This window comes from Chenopodium album, chromosome 2 (genome assembly GCF_948465745.1).
Source record: "Chenopodium album chromosome 2, dcCheAlbu1.1, whole genome shotgun sequence".
Lineage (NCBI taxonomy): Eukaryota > Viridiplantae > Streptophyta > Magnoliopsida > Caryophyllales > Amaranthaceae > Chenopodium > Chenopodium album.
The window spans coordinates 85,642,436-85,655,633 of NC_137835.1; the positions used below are offsets into that span (position 1 = coordinate 85,642,436).

Genomic DNA, 13,198 nt, shown 5'->3' on the forward strand with positions numbered 1-13,198 from the left:
GGAAAAAAATTCTCAACCACATATTGTTGATTAGAAGGGGACAAAAAAAATTCAAATAAAATCAAGGAATTCAGTGAAGTATAAAACTATAATGTTGACAAGACTGGTATTTAACTCGAAACTAGTATTTTGTTTGTAGTTAAAAGGAGGTTCAATCTACGGAGTATATCTTTAGGCAAGCTTGCTCTTTCCCTGATAGTAGTTGGAAGAAGCTTATCTTAATGTAGACGTCTTTTAGTAACAGAATATAATTTGCACGTTAAATTGGGAAAAAAAGCATTGCTGGAGTGAATAGCATAATATACACTAATATCAAAAGGATTGAATTTATTCAATGTAAGATACAAAAGATTTTTACCCTAAAAAGGGATACAAACGAGTTTGTGGCACTAAAAAACAGTGACATACTACATCCATCAGAAAGTTAAAGCTCCTAATTCTAAGGCATGGTGCTGCAATCATCCGTCTGCTTTCAATTTCCGAGCTCTTTTGGTCGCTGGTGATGATGGAGCATCTGATGATCTTCCAGGCCCCTTCAAGTCATAATCACAGTTATTTTTAGAAGAATTTAAAAATTGGGAGCTAAAAAATGAAACAGACAAGTAAACTGCAATTTACAGAAAGAACTACATTTACCTTTCTTTTCTGATCCCTTTTACCGACTCTATCCCCTGTAATAGAAAATAAGTTTAGCAACACAGTGACTTGTTAGCCATCTAATTATTAAGAAAAGACAATACAAAAAAAAAGTAGGTGAAAAATGTTCACCTCCAAAACTTAGAGGCTCGGGAACAAAAGGGCGGTCCTGATCCCCAGCACGTTGGGAGCGCTGTTAAACAGACAGACAAGGAAACATTTAGGTTCCAGCAAAGTAAAAAAAAGGACATAATTTTATCTAGTACTTCAATTTCAAATAAAAATTATGAAGTCCAGTTTATACACATGAAAACACATCTTAAGCATCAAGCCACAAAGAGCAACAAAAAAGGTTTTTTTTTAAAAAAAAAAATAAAATAAAATAAAATATTAAAACAGGTAATAAGCTGGATGAAGCAATGCTGTAAAAGAAAAGTTGATGGTCATTTCAGGCCACATCAAAATCAAAATTTAAAATACTGATACTATTGAAACATGGAGTTCAAACCTTAGGTGTTTCTGGAGTGTCAGTGTATGATCCCTCACGATAAGAAGAACCCTCTGCCTCCTTGTACTGAAACTAAGATTGCAAGTTACAATAACTCAGTTAAATATACAGGACACAGTCAATCTCAATTTTTAGTATCTCAGGGAGCAAATTACCTGCTTTTGAAGATTCAGTAAAGTTAAAATCTCCTTTCTCAATTCAAGATGCTCGGCACATACAGATTTTGTTGGGACCTTTGGCTTCAAATTAACCTGAAAGAAAAAGGCAATTTAATCCTACATAAAATTAATCCAACAAGAAGAAGGAAACAAGTTGATGAAAAACAAAATGGTGAGATGGAGCTCCAGAGTTATGCATCTGCTCCAAAAAGGCATTTTTTAAACTTATAAAAGGCCATCCTTTTATATCTTTTCCACTCTCTAAAATAATTATCCGAACCTGTAAATAGAGAGGGTACAAATCAATGGGAGTAGGGATTGAAGCGGGATTTCTCTATTTCTTTGGTCCAAGGGAATGGGAATGGGAATGGAGCTGGAAGGGCTTAGGTGGCTGGCAGCTAAAAACATAGCAAGGACTAATGACATTCCTTGGCGGCCTAAAAAAAAATGACATTCCTTGGTTTGCACTTCTAACATGAGAACAATAACCCCACATATAGCCAAACCCACCAAGTAAATTTGGCCTTAGTGGACCAGTTATTTACCAACTACTTACAAAAACTCAAGAGCAGGAATATATTTCAGGTTTAACAAAAAGATTTGCATCATGAGGCAGGTGCTTAACTGCTTATACAGGCTCCAATGATGAAGCAAATTGGACCCAATGCAAGTTGCAATCACATTTTCAGATAGGCAAATTATAAGATAAGATGCAAGCATACATAAGACAGTCAGTCACTTTTTTGTTCTCATTAAGAGTCACATAATCCTCTATGACGTGTCAATGTCACTTCTGCCTTACTGCAAATCCGTGAACACACACACACACAGAGAATATGTGGTGGGGGGGGGGGGGGGGGGAAGAGGTGGTGCTGTATTGGAAGACCATAATTGCTGTACCACAGCATAGTTTCTAAATGTCAAAGATTTAATATCATTAACCACTTTCTATTTTCTACAATAGATGACACATTACTATCTATCAACAGCAGATATTCTTTAAGAGATTCAGGTCTTAGAATTCGAGAACTAGCTAGGTTAATATGAACAACACTCAAACCCCATATACACTAAAGATTCAGTAGCTATTTCCTCTCTACATATAGCTTCAGCATCACATACATCACACCATATTTGTATAACCAGTATATTATGAACAATAATACAAATTTAACAAAAGATAAAGAACAAACCCCAAGATCTTGCAAAGTCTGCTCAACTCGCTTGATTGTTCGAAGGCCAGCAGAAGAGCTAACAGCCTGTACCATTTGGTCAAGAGCATATGTCCTCAAGTATACACGCATCTGCAAATAGTTCAGAGGTAATATAAATATTCATTGACTGAATTTTATACCTACAATATACAAATTGCAAATTCCTGACAAATGACATGGGATAGATGAGCTATTTGACGATTAGTAAAACATTGACACAAGAAAAAGGTTCAGAGAGACAGTTCCTAAAGGAACTCACCGAGCGAAGAGAGGCCAGGGTGGCAGCATTATCTGCTGCAGCAGGAGCTGCAGAGATAGGTGATACAGAACCAGGATGAGCAGTGCGATCAGCATCTGCAGCAACATCCGAGGTTGCCGGTAACTCTGACTCCTCTGCTTCCTGGAAAACACATTGAAAAATCATAAGTCAAGGTCTTCTATTCTCCCTCTGCATGATTGGTTGACCGGTGGCAGAGAAGATAAAACATATTTAAAAAATTGGTGTCAACCAATTAGATATGCAATCCAACCCTTAAAGAGACACATGGCATTTAACTACAAAATAGTAGAAAATTGACACAGTTTCAAAGAGTTTAAGGAAAAATATTGAAGTGTGACTGAACATTGTGTTATTCTTTACCGCATGTATGTTGTAGCTAGTTACAAACATACAAGGCGCCTGACAATCTAAGAACTTGGACTTTGTTCAATTCACCTTGGCTAAAATAAAAATTTCAGGGAAAACAAGTTCAACTAAGACCTACCCATGAACAATTCACAGCTAAAATAACTTAAGATTAGCTAGGCTAAGGACCATTAGTTACAGAAATATTAGTACAGATTAGCTCAAATCATGACCAATAAGTTCATTTATAGAAAGAAAAGCTCAAATTTAATCATTAAAGGGAAATATACCGAGCAGTCAGCAGAAATTTGCTTATTTCCTAAATCCTAACACTGAATAGGGCTATGTTCTCATAGTCAAGATAATAGCCTAAATCAATTATCAGGAAGAATAAATTTCTTGTTATCTCCAATAACTAAAAGCATTTTGCTAAGCATTAGCATGGTTTCCAACAGTAATAATGGCAGAAAATTAGGAAGAAAAAGACTCATTATAGTATTAAGATGAGAATTACAACTAATTGAACGATAATTCCACTTTCGGGAGGTGGATTCTCTCCTAATATGAGCTTTCGAGAGGCTCACTCTCTCCCAATAAGAATCCTCACAATATTCAACACGATGATTTTTCCTCCTAATGAGGCCTATTTATAGAAAAATTATAATAACAAACTCTAACTTATTCCCCAAGCTACTACTAATAGGCTATGACTAACATACCCTTCCCCTAATATTGATTCCTTGCACATTTTACATAAGCCATTTTATAGCTGAAAAAATATGAATGACAAGCTCAATCACATTCAAAGAGGGGTAGAAAAAAGGTAGAGGACAAGTAAGATTAGAAAGCATTAACAATACATAGGAGGTTAAGAAAATGATCATCAAAATCAAAAGGTAAAAATATAAGGACCGATCATTTTGAATATAGCTGAATACAGTTTTCAGTCTCATACTCTATCTCACCCTAAGATAACAAGACCCTTTACAAATCAATACCAGAAATATCGCAGATGCACAGGCTAAGAGTATGGACTACAAAAGCTGGCCAGTTTTTCGAGTAAAAAGCACTATTTCCCCCACCAATCACATTAAGTGAACTGTCATATAAAAGTAGAGGTAAGTGCAAGCTCAACATATCCTCTTTAACAATAATTTTTTAAACATAGATCAAGCAGATAGCATCCCGACTCGTAGAATACCTTAGCCAACAAACGTGCCTCTTGAATTCTTTTAGCTTCAGCAAGAACCTGAAAAACAAGAAAACACAATAAGAAGTGACAATGATATGCACTAATAACAAGTTAGCTAATAACTAGATTTCTAACAAAGATTGCTATTAAGGCTACAATATAGCTTTGTAGACTATAGATAACACAATAAAGTGCATACCTCAGCATCCTTGCGCTCTTGATGTTTTGTTTGAGAAAGAACCATTGACAAAGCACGCTTGCGCTCTGTCTCCTGTTTTGCATTGTATGGTTCCTATTACATGAAAGCAGGTTGCAACAATATGTTAATACAATTACAAGCAGAAACCTTAATAGGGATATAAATTAGCCGATGCATTCGTGAACAGCTTGTGAACAAACTTAATCAAAGCTAGTTCGTTAATAAACAAACGACATGAACGAAAATTTCAAGTTCGTTTAGTAAAAAAGCCTAGCTCGAACAGCTTAGAATTTGAGTTCTTAAGGCTCGTGGACAGCTTTGTTCATGTTTGTTTATATGCTCATTTTATTTATAAGCTCGTTCAAGCTCGAATATTATTAATTAAGAAAATCTATGCCCATTTTTTTTTTTTTATACATGAATAATTTTTTTAAGAAATTTATAATATCACAAAAGATAACCAAAATGTACATCATCAAAAATGGTTATTTTAATATTAATTTTTTTTTAATAATAGCATGTTTATTAATATATCTGTTTAAATTCAATCTTTGCTCATTTATTATGACTCTTTAACATAAAATCTCGTTTACATTATTGTTGTTGCTTTGTTGTTGTTGCAATTTATTGTAGCTCAGCTCAAGGTTGAGCACGAATTAAACATTCTTTCAAAAAAAAAAAAGAGCACGAATTAAACAGCCTACTCATAAGCTAAACTCAAACAACAAAAAATCTTAAATGAGCCCAGCTCGAACAAGCAAAATAAAGCTCAGTTGTTTAATTCATGCTACTTGCGTGTTTTCTTATCAAGCCTAAATCGAACAGCTAATACTCAGTTCGATTTAGCTCGTTGATATCCTAAATCTTAATAGATAGTTAAAACGATTTATTGAACAGTTCACCATACCTTAATCAATGGATGCCCAGAAACATCAGCAGGAGATGGAGCTCTAGCTATCAGTAAAGCTCTAGTCACTATATAAAAGAATACGAAGATAAGTAAAAAGGACTGAATCAGCTGAAGAATTTAATTCATATTTAAACATTTTCCAAGCAAAACACTTCAGAAAATGCAGAGAGAGAGAAAGGCATGAAACACAAGGTCAGAGAAATACCACTATAATATCGATCCTTCAACTCCTCCACAGTCCGATGCGATGGAAACCTATCAGCTACTAAGACAAAGCGGAGATCGAACCTCTCACACAGCTCAAATAAGGTATCTGTCTCTTCCTTAGTCCATTTCTGGAAAGAAGATAATGCCAAAACAGAGGGGGTAAAAAGGGTTAACGAATAAGATGCAGTTGTACATTATTATGTGCTTAAGCAGCATAGGATACTTGGCAAGAAAATTTTTTATGAAGGATGAACTCTCAAGGAAAAATCCAGCAAACTCAAGTAAGGTGCGTGAAATGACAATGTTCATGCACAGTGAATCCTTGGATAAATTCTCAACAAACTCAACTTGAAGCAGACAGTAATTGCAGAATAATTTTTTCTAAAGTACTATACATGCATATCAAGGTGAAATATCAAGATCAAAATAAATTTGTTATGTATTAAAGGGCTTCCTTCATTTTTTTTTCTATTGAAGCATTTGGGTTTTTACCCTTAAAAAAAACAACCTTTTGACCAACTATTGTGATTTTTACAAAAGGAAAATTATAGTTATATGGGGTCTTGTTTCATTCGTCTCTAATCTCGATATACACTTTCAAAATAAACTTGTCAATTTTTACAAAAATTGAACAAAAGATAAATTACCCCGAGATGTATTCCCTACTATATTAAGACTTTTCGACACCGGTTTCCGGTACCTCTAAAATTTCTCAAAAAGCGTGGATTTTATTCTTTAATTTTTGAAATTTTTGACTTTTTTTGACTCGGAAAAAAAAAATCCCGAGATGTTTATCTTGGACCCTAATATCCTGTGGGAGTCTAACTGGGTGGGCGGAACCATCCAATTTGCCTTTAAACAGTCAATTTACCCGTTTACAACTTGCATCGATTTCATAAACTCTAACAACCCACGGACATTTGTGACAACATATAATGGTCATATATGATTCCAAACGGCATTATATGACCCCGAGATGTATTCCTTAGTATCTCAATACTTTTCGACACTATATCTCGAAACTTCCAATATTGCTCAAAAAGCGTGGATTATTGCCTTCAATTTTGGAAATTTTTGTCTTTTTTGGCCCGAAAATAAAAATTAACAAGATGTTTACCGTGAGCCCGAATACCCTTCGGGAGTCAAATTGGGTGTGTGGAAGCATCCAATTTGCTTTTAAATTGTCAATTTACCCATTTACAACTTGCCTCAATTTCATAAACTCAAGCTTACCACGGAAATCTATGACAACATATAATAATCATACATGGTTGAAAACGGCATTATATGCCCACAGATGTATCCACTAGTATCTTAAATCTTTTCGACACCGGGTCCCAAAAGATAAATGCTCAAAAGTCAAAACCCAAAATTTCACATGTTGCAAACTTGCAATAGATAAAGAACAGGGGAAGTATTTATTATGAATTGATACCTACAGGATCTGTCAAGTAGTTCTCGTACTCCTCATCTGTGTATTTGATAACATCAACTGACTGGGACACAAAAGCAAAAGGAATGTCATTTCAAGAAGTAATATAGCAAAGCAGCCAAAGAGCCAAATCATTAGGAATAATGTGGGAGCTCAAGGGGGAGAAACTCCAATAACTCAGACCGTGAGGTTGCTCAAACCCTGTCTAACCAATCCTCAAGGTGGGAGGGGAGAGGTTGCTCATTCAGTCCTACTATTGTGTGGTACAATTTAGAAAGCTATTTTTCCATATCCTACCATCCCTCTCCACCCATGCCCCAAAATACAAGACAGGCTAATATATGTCCATCAGTTGTAACATGTTTATTCTTAAATTGGCTAAGGCATAATATACAGCAATTTGCATACCTTGTTATATTTGGCAAAAGGATAATCACCCGTTGGAGGCACACCATTTACAACTCTGACCTACATGAAGAATTGGAAAATTCAGTTAATGCTCAATATAAAAATCAAACAATTTCATATATTAAGAAAGAAGAGAACAAAGTGAAGAAACAAATACCCAGTGGTAAAGCTCCAAATTATCTTTCCGAGCTGAATTTGTGAACGAAAGCCATTGCCAAGTAACCTGCTCAAGACATAGAAAATGGGAGACTTAAATATAAATTAGCATTTATGCTCCAACCCTTCATCAAGGTGCATCACTCTCCAAGACAATTAGAACTACTTTCAGTCGTTCATCGATACATTTGACAAGCACCCAGATTAAGCAAGCGCCCATGGAACCTATGTTACTCACTGCTTAAACTTAACTAAGAAAATGCGAAGTAATTCATACCATTGAAGTGTCAATTGTCAATTATCTACTTACATGGCTATAAACCCAGTAAAAAGATGAGTTCAAGTAACATTAATGTAACTTCTTTATTACATGACTACAACTCGATGACAAATTCATTCCAAGACGAGATTTTCCAAGCAATTAGGCTCAATTTCACAAAAACCAAAAGACAAAATGATAGAAAATAAGCAAAAGGGTGTGACCTTCTCATCAGTTGGTGGACGTTTCTTGAGCTGAGCGACATCAATTGCAGGCATAAGAGGTGGAACTCCTCCAGTAAGCATGTAAACCTATTCATTTTTCATACAAATAAAAAATTCAACATCTTCCCAAAATTATGAAATTCAAAGGGCAAACAAAGGAGGAGAGAGAAAATTATCAAAACCTCGCGAGAAATGCCATCGGGCTTCCGGTGAGGTTCTTTGGGAGGTTTAGACTTCTTCTCTTGTGATAATGGCAATGCGTTTTTGGGTATTCCCAGAATGTCTTTTGCATCCATCTTTCACTGCCTTCTCCAGATCTGATTATTAGTATATCTGGGAGAGCGAGTAAGTTCGATTTCTGGGTAACTTTGAATATGCCCTAAATCAATTTGATCTTCAATTTTTCAATTTGGGGAAAAATGTTTGGGAGGTTGGAAGAACACCCTTTGGTTTGTGTTCTACTACGTAATAAGCAAAATTTTCCGAGGGAAGAGCGAAGATGAGTGACAAATCAATAACGTTTGACTCTAAAATGTAAAATCTTCTCCCACCAATATCAATCTAACGAGTTAATGAAGTATCAACATATATTTTGGGGTCTTTGGTAAATTATGGGATAAAAACTTTTACACTTGCGGGTGTTTGGCAAATGGGATTGGGGATTTTGGAAATATAGGGTGGGAGTAGGAATAAAATTCATGAAATAATCACAATCCCTGTTTGGCATATTTTGGAAATAAGATTCAGAAATTTTAAATCCTATGTTTGGCATGGGGGAATTATAGAGGGATTAAAAACAAAATTTACAAGATTGCCCTTTTATTATCATATGCCACAAAAATATATGCCACAAAACAAGGGTAGTATTATCCTTTTAACAATTTATTGAATTCCCCCAAAATATTACTTGTCACCCCCAAGTAATAAAATGTAGGGAATACAAGCTAATTATTCTGAAGCTCATTCCCATTTTATGTTATAATTCCCACCAACTAAACATGGGTTTACAAAGACTGGGGATTATTATTCCCAATCCCAACCCATAATCCCACTTATCAAACAACCCGTTGAAGTTTTTAAACAGGTATTCATATTGAAAATCGTGAAAAGTCGAATGCGGTAAATAGTTAGAGTTAGAGAAAATAAGAAGTGTAACTAATTGTTTCTTATCAAACTAAGAACTTAAAACAAAGTATGAGTATATGTTATAATATCATGTTTAATTAATACTCTGTATTGAATTGATTCTCCATTCTCCAAATAGGTTTCACGTTGTTAATAAAAACATGTTTTTCAAAAGAGCAAATTGATAAGTATGTCATAGTTACAAGTATGCACCATAGCCCCATCGGCGACTCGGCGTTGCTACCCAACCAAGGGCCTAGGAATAAAAGGCACAATGCATGAGTGCTAAAAACACTTACTACCTCCGTTACAGGTTATGTGCAACGATTTGACATAAAGCAGAGAGGAAAAATGTCTAATCGTTGCACATAACCTATAACGGAGGTAATATTAGTAAATATGGTCATAGATTGAGTAAGAAGTTTTTCAAAAGGCATGAGCAAGAGAAAAAAGCCTAACCAAGGCAATGTAAATATATGACCAAAGTACACAACAAATATCAACACAAAAATCACCTCAATGCTCGTTCCAATGCTAAATTATAGATTATGTTATATGATATATCATTATTCTTTGTGACTCTCTCTGCACCCAATAAAATTACATAAAATTGATACTTCATATTTTATTAAAATGCATTGTTATTACTTATAAGCAATGTGATTAACCTTGAATCTTTGACAACGCACAAAGTTAACAACTACGCAACTAGTTATCAATTAACATTAAAAATTTTTAATTATTCAAACATCAATGTTTTAAATTTCCACCTAAAAATTATAAAAGTAATCAACAATAAAATAAAAAAAGTTAATTATAATCAATAGAAGCAAAACAAGAGGGAAATAATAGTGGTGAGCATGTGTGGGCTACTATCCCTGTCCCCATATTGGGCATATATATAAGTCTGAGTCTCAAGTCTGAATGCAGACCTCGCTCGCTCCTTTCTCTCTCCTCACTCAACCTCGTTCTTCTCTAGCTTATGCAAGGGCCCCATTTACCATCCAAACTACTCTTCTTCCATACATCTTCAACCCAATCAATGCTTTACAGTATGAGGTAATTAATTAAGTATACTTCTATACATCATTTCATGATTATTTTGTTAGTATTATTATTATCTAGCTTTTCTGTTACATGCATCATTAACTTACATAAATCTAAACTTCATGTTTATATGTTATCTGATTCATACATGCTTATTTTATTTCATTCCCACTGATTATTAGTAATTTGTTTGTTGATGGAAAGCATAGGTCCTTTGCTGCCCTAAAACACTGTGGCCATGCTCATCATCATCAAGGTGTACAAGAGCTCCGGAACACGGTTGATCTCTCAACAACAAACACAACGACAACGACGACAACAACAACGCATGATGATAGTAGTGTAGAAGGAAGAAGAAGCTTCTCATCACTATCATTAGCTATCATGTCTTAGCCTTTTATTCGGTGCTATCCTACCTGAGCTTTATTACTCTATTCATTCTCTTTTTCTTGACCTTGTAAGACCTTTTCTTGACCTTGTAAGGCCTGGTCCAATCTTCTTAATCCTAGTTTCAATCCGAACCAAGGTATTCATCACTGAACACAGATTCGGTATATTAGTTAACTAGGGTTTAACATAACCTTCCAACTCATCATTTCACCTCTTGTCTATCCCTCCTGAGCTACAGATCCAATTACTACCTAAGTCGATCTTCCATGGAATGAAGTTGCTTTGTACAGTATATGTATATCTTCAATGTTTCAAAAGCTTAGCTTGCTCATCAACGGCGGCGGCCTTTCATCAACATGTATGTATGGAATACCTTAAGGCTTTAAGGGTGAATCAACTTGGAAACCCCTTCACTTCTTATTGTATAATACTTATATATTCTGTACATTATCTCTTATGAGAATGAATATACAATACTAAGCCGAATACCAAATAGACACTCCTTATAAAAACAAAAGGGCCTCGATCTCCCGTGTCCCGTGTGGCACGGCTAATTTGTTGACCAGGGCTACACAGAATTTGAGGTGGCTTCTTTTGAATATTAAACAGTAGCCAGTTGGTTGGCAGCTTAGAGTTGTGTGAGTTTTAGTGAAGGAAGCTTTTTATGCTTTGAGCTTCGTTAAAATTGTCAAAAAATGTTCTCTTTTTCCTATGTAAGGCCACATTCATGGTGTACTAGTATATAATAATTGACCTTAGCTAGTGCTGTGGTTTGGTGCTGCGCAAAATATTTGTCCTTTAGCTTTTTCCTTAAGTAAACAAATGTTGTTAGTTTCTTACAAGAGGGACCGCATGTTTGTTACCTTTATTAATCAAGTGGATTGCTGTAGTGACACACTCCCATGTATTTTTAGGGCTCTGTTCTACTATACAAAGGTTCAAATCCTCTTCGATTCATATAAGATGTATGGAGTTGTTTACATTATTACATTTACACGTTCTAATTGAAGGAAATGATTTCTTGTAAATATTTCTAATCGACTTATATAATCAACCGAACAACATGTTTAGATGAAAATTCGATAGTATAACTGTTATCCATTAGTCAATGTAACCAAATGACACCTAATTAAAAAGAGGTTAAGGACTAGTCTAGAAAATAATGTTTGTGATAGAGTATAAAAACATATTCCTGGACCTCAACCATCAGCTTAAGCTTTTGATTGAGTTGGTCCATTAACATGGTATCAGAGCCAGCGTGACACAAAGGTCACGGGTTCGAATCTCATCCGCCCCTCCTTCAAATATATTTGAGAAATAAAAATTTTAAATATAAAAAAATTGCACGAATTAAAAGCCCCTCATTAAAAAGAAAAAACACATGAGCCTATGGCAATGAGGTATATGTTAATAGGGTTGTCACCAATTGAACATTCAGAGCAGATCCAAAATTAAATCTTGCATAGTACACTACAAATTGCCAAAAGGCTTAAGCAATATATACCCCAGCCCAATCTTTGTTTTTGTGGGAGATATTGGGCAGCGATTAAACCAACCAATATATGCCAAGACAAATTGTTGTCATTATTCACGATTCATTGCTTGTAGTTTTAACCAAACAGACATTCGTGTGACCTACTTCCTCCACAAACTTATCAACTACAATAGTCACTACTCCGTATTATACTAAGACAATGCAATTTTCCTATTGCGCCAATTAGGTGATTAAGTACACTTGCCATCAGCTATAAACATTAATTATGATCGATTGACAAATAATCAATTATATACGGAGTATACATTAACTGCTTCTCAGCCTATCTATTAGACATTGAAAGTTTTAAGTTTACATTGAATTGATAAACTTAATTATGTACAATTTTGCAAATTAGATGGCATCAACTCATGCAAGAAAAAAGTCAAGTCTTTTTATTAAATTTCATATCAATCTTTGCAAAGAAAATCAGTCCTATGGTTGAAACTGAATTTTTTTGTCAACTGCACATCGAAGTAAAGATCTCTTTGGCTGAGAACTAGGTATATCGAGAAATTTACAAAGTAGTTAGCTAGCTACTAGTAGACAAATTGTTTAAGCTCCTATTTATCTAGGACCACTACTTAAAGTCTTCCATGTTTATGTATAACAAGAAAATATAAAAAAAGACATATACAAAGTATAAAATACGAGTAGTTAAGCAAATTCATTTCCACTTAAATTATGATGTTCATAATACCTGTTTAATGTACATAGGTACGAAGAAAAATGCTTAATTTAACTCATTAGTTTTTAAATATACAAACAACAAGTAAAAACGACTAGTTCTGTTTACTCGACGTATGATGATTCACTATAATAAAGAGGTACGTATAGTATAGTAAGACGTAAAATGGTTATGGATGGGACCGGGGAAGGGTAGTGCAATGAGGTGAAGTTGACAAAATAGAGGTGCCTCAATGATAGTGTCCTTTGACACTCGATCATAACGTGTATTATTATGTGGAATAGAT

At 34.8% G+C, this 13,198-nt stretch overlaps 1 protein-coding gene across 2 annotated transcripts; it reads right to left on the minus strand.

Annotated features, from left to right (window-relative positions):
- Positions 1-302: 302 nt before the first annotated feature.
- On the minus strand, positions 303-8,755 carry LOC145605215 (SWR1-complex protein 4-like). Of its 2 annotated transcripts, none has more exons than XM_081661263.1 (16): positions 8,311-8,755; positions 8,129-8,215; positions 7,647-7,712; positions 7,490-7,549; positions 7,089-7,145; positions 5,648-5,777; positions 5,440-5,507; positions 4,533-4,625; positions 4,343-4,390; positions 2,776-2,916; positions 2,496-2,606; positions 1,300-1,395; positions 1,145-1,210; positions 769-829; positions 637-671; positions 303-533 (listed from the first exon to the last, which is right to left on the minus strand). In XM_081661263.1, exons 1-16 carry the CDS (start codon positions 8,422-8,424, stop codon positions 459-461), a joined length of 1,308 nt encoding a protein of 435 aa, XP_081517389.1. In that variant the 5' UTR covers positions 8,425-8,755; the 3' UTR covers positions 303-458. The 2 variants fall into 2 exon arrangements, with proteins under 2 accessions (XP_081517389.1, XP_081517383.1); XM_081661257.1 differs by having other exon boundaries at positions 1,145-1,216; positions 8,311-8,743.
- Between the last annotated feature and the right edge of the window lie 4,443 nt (positions 8,756-13,198).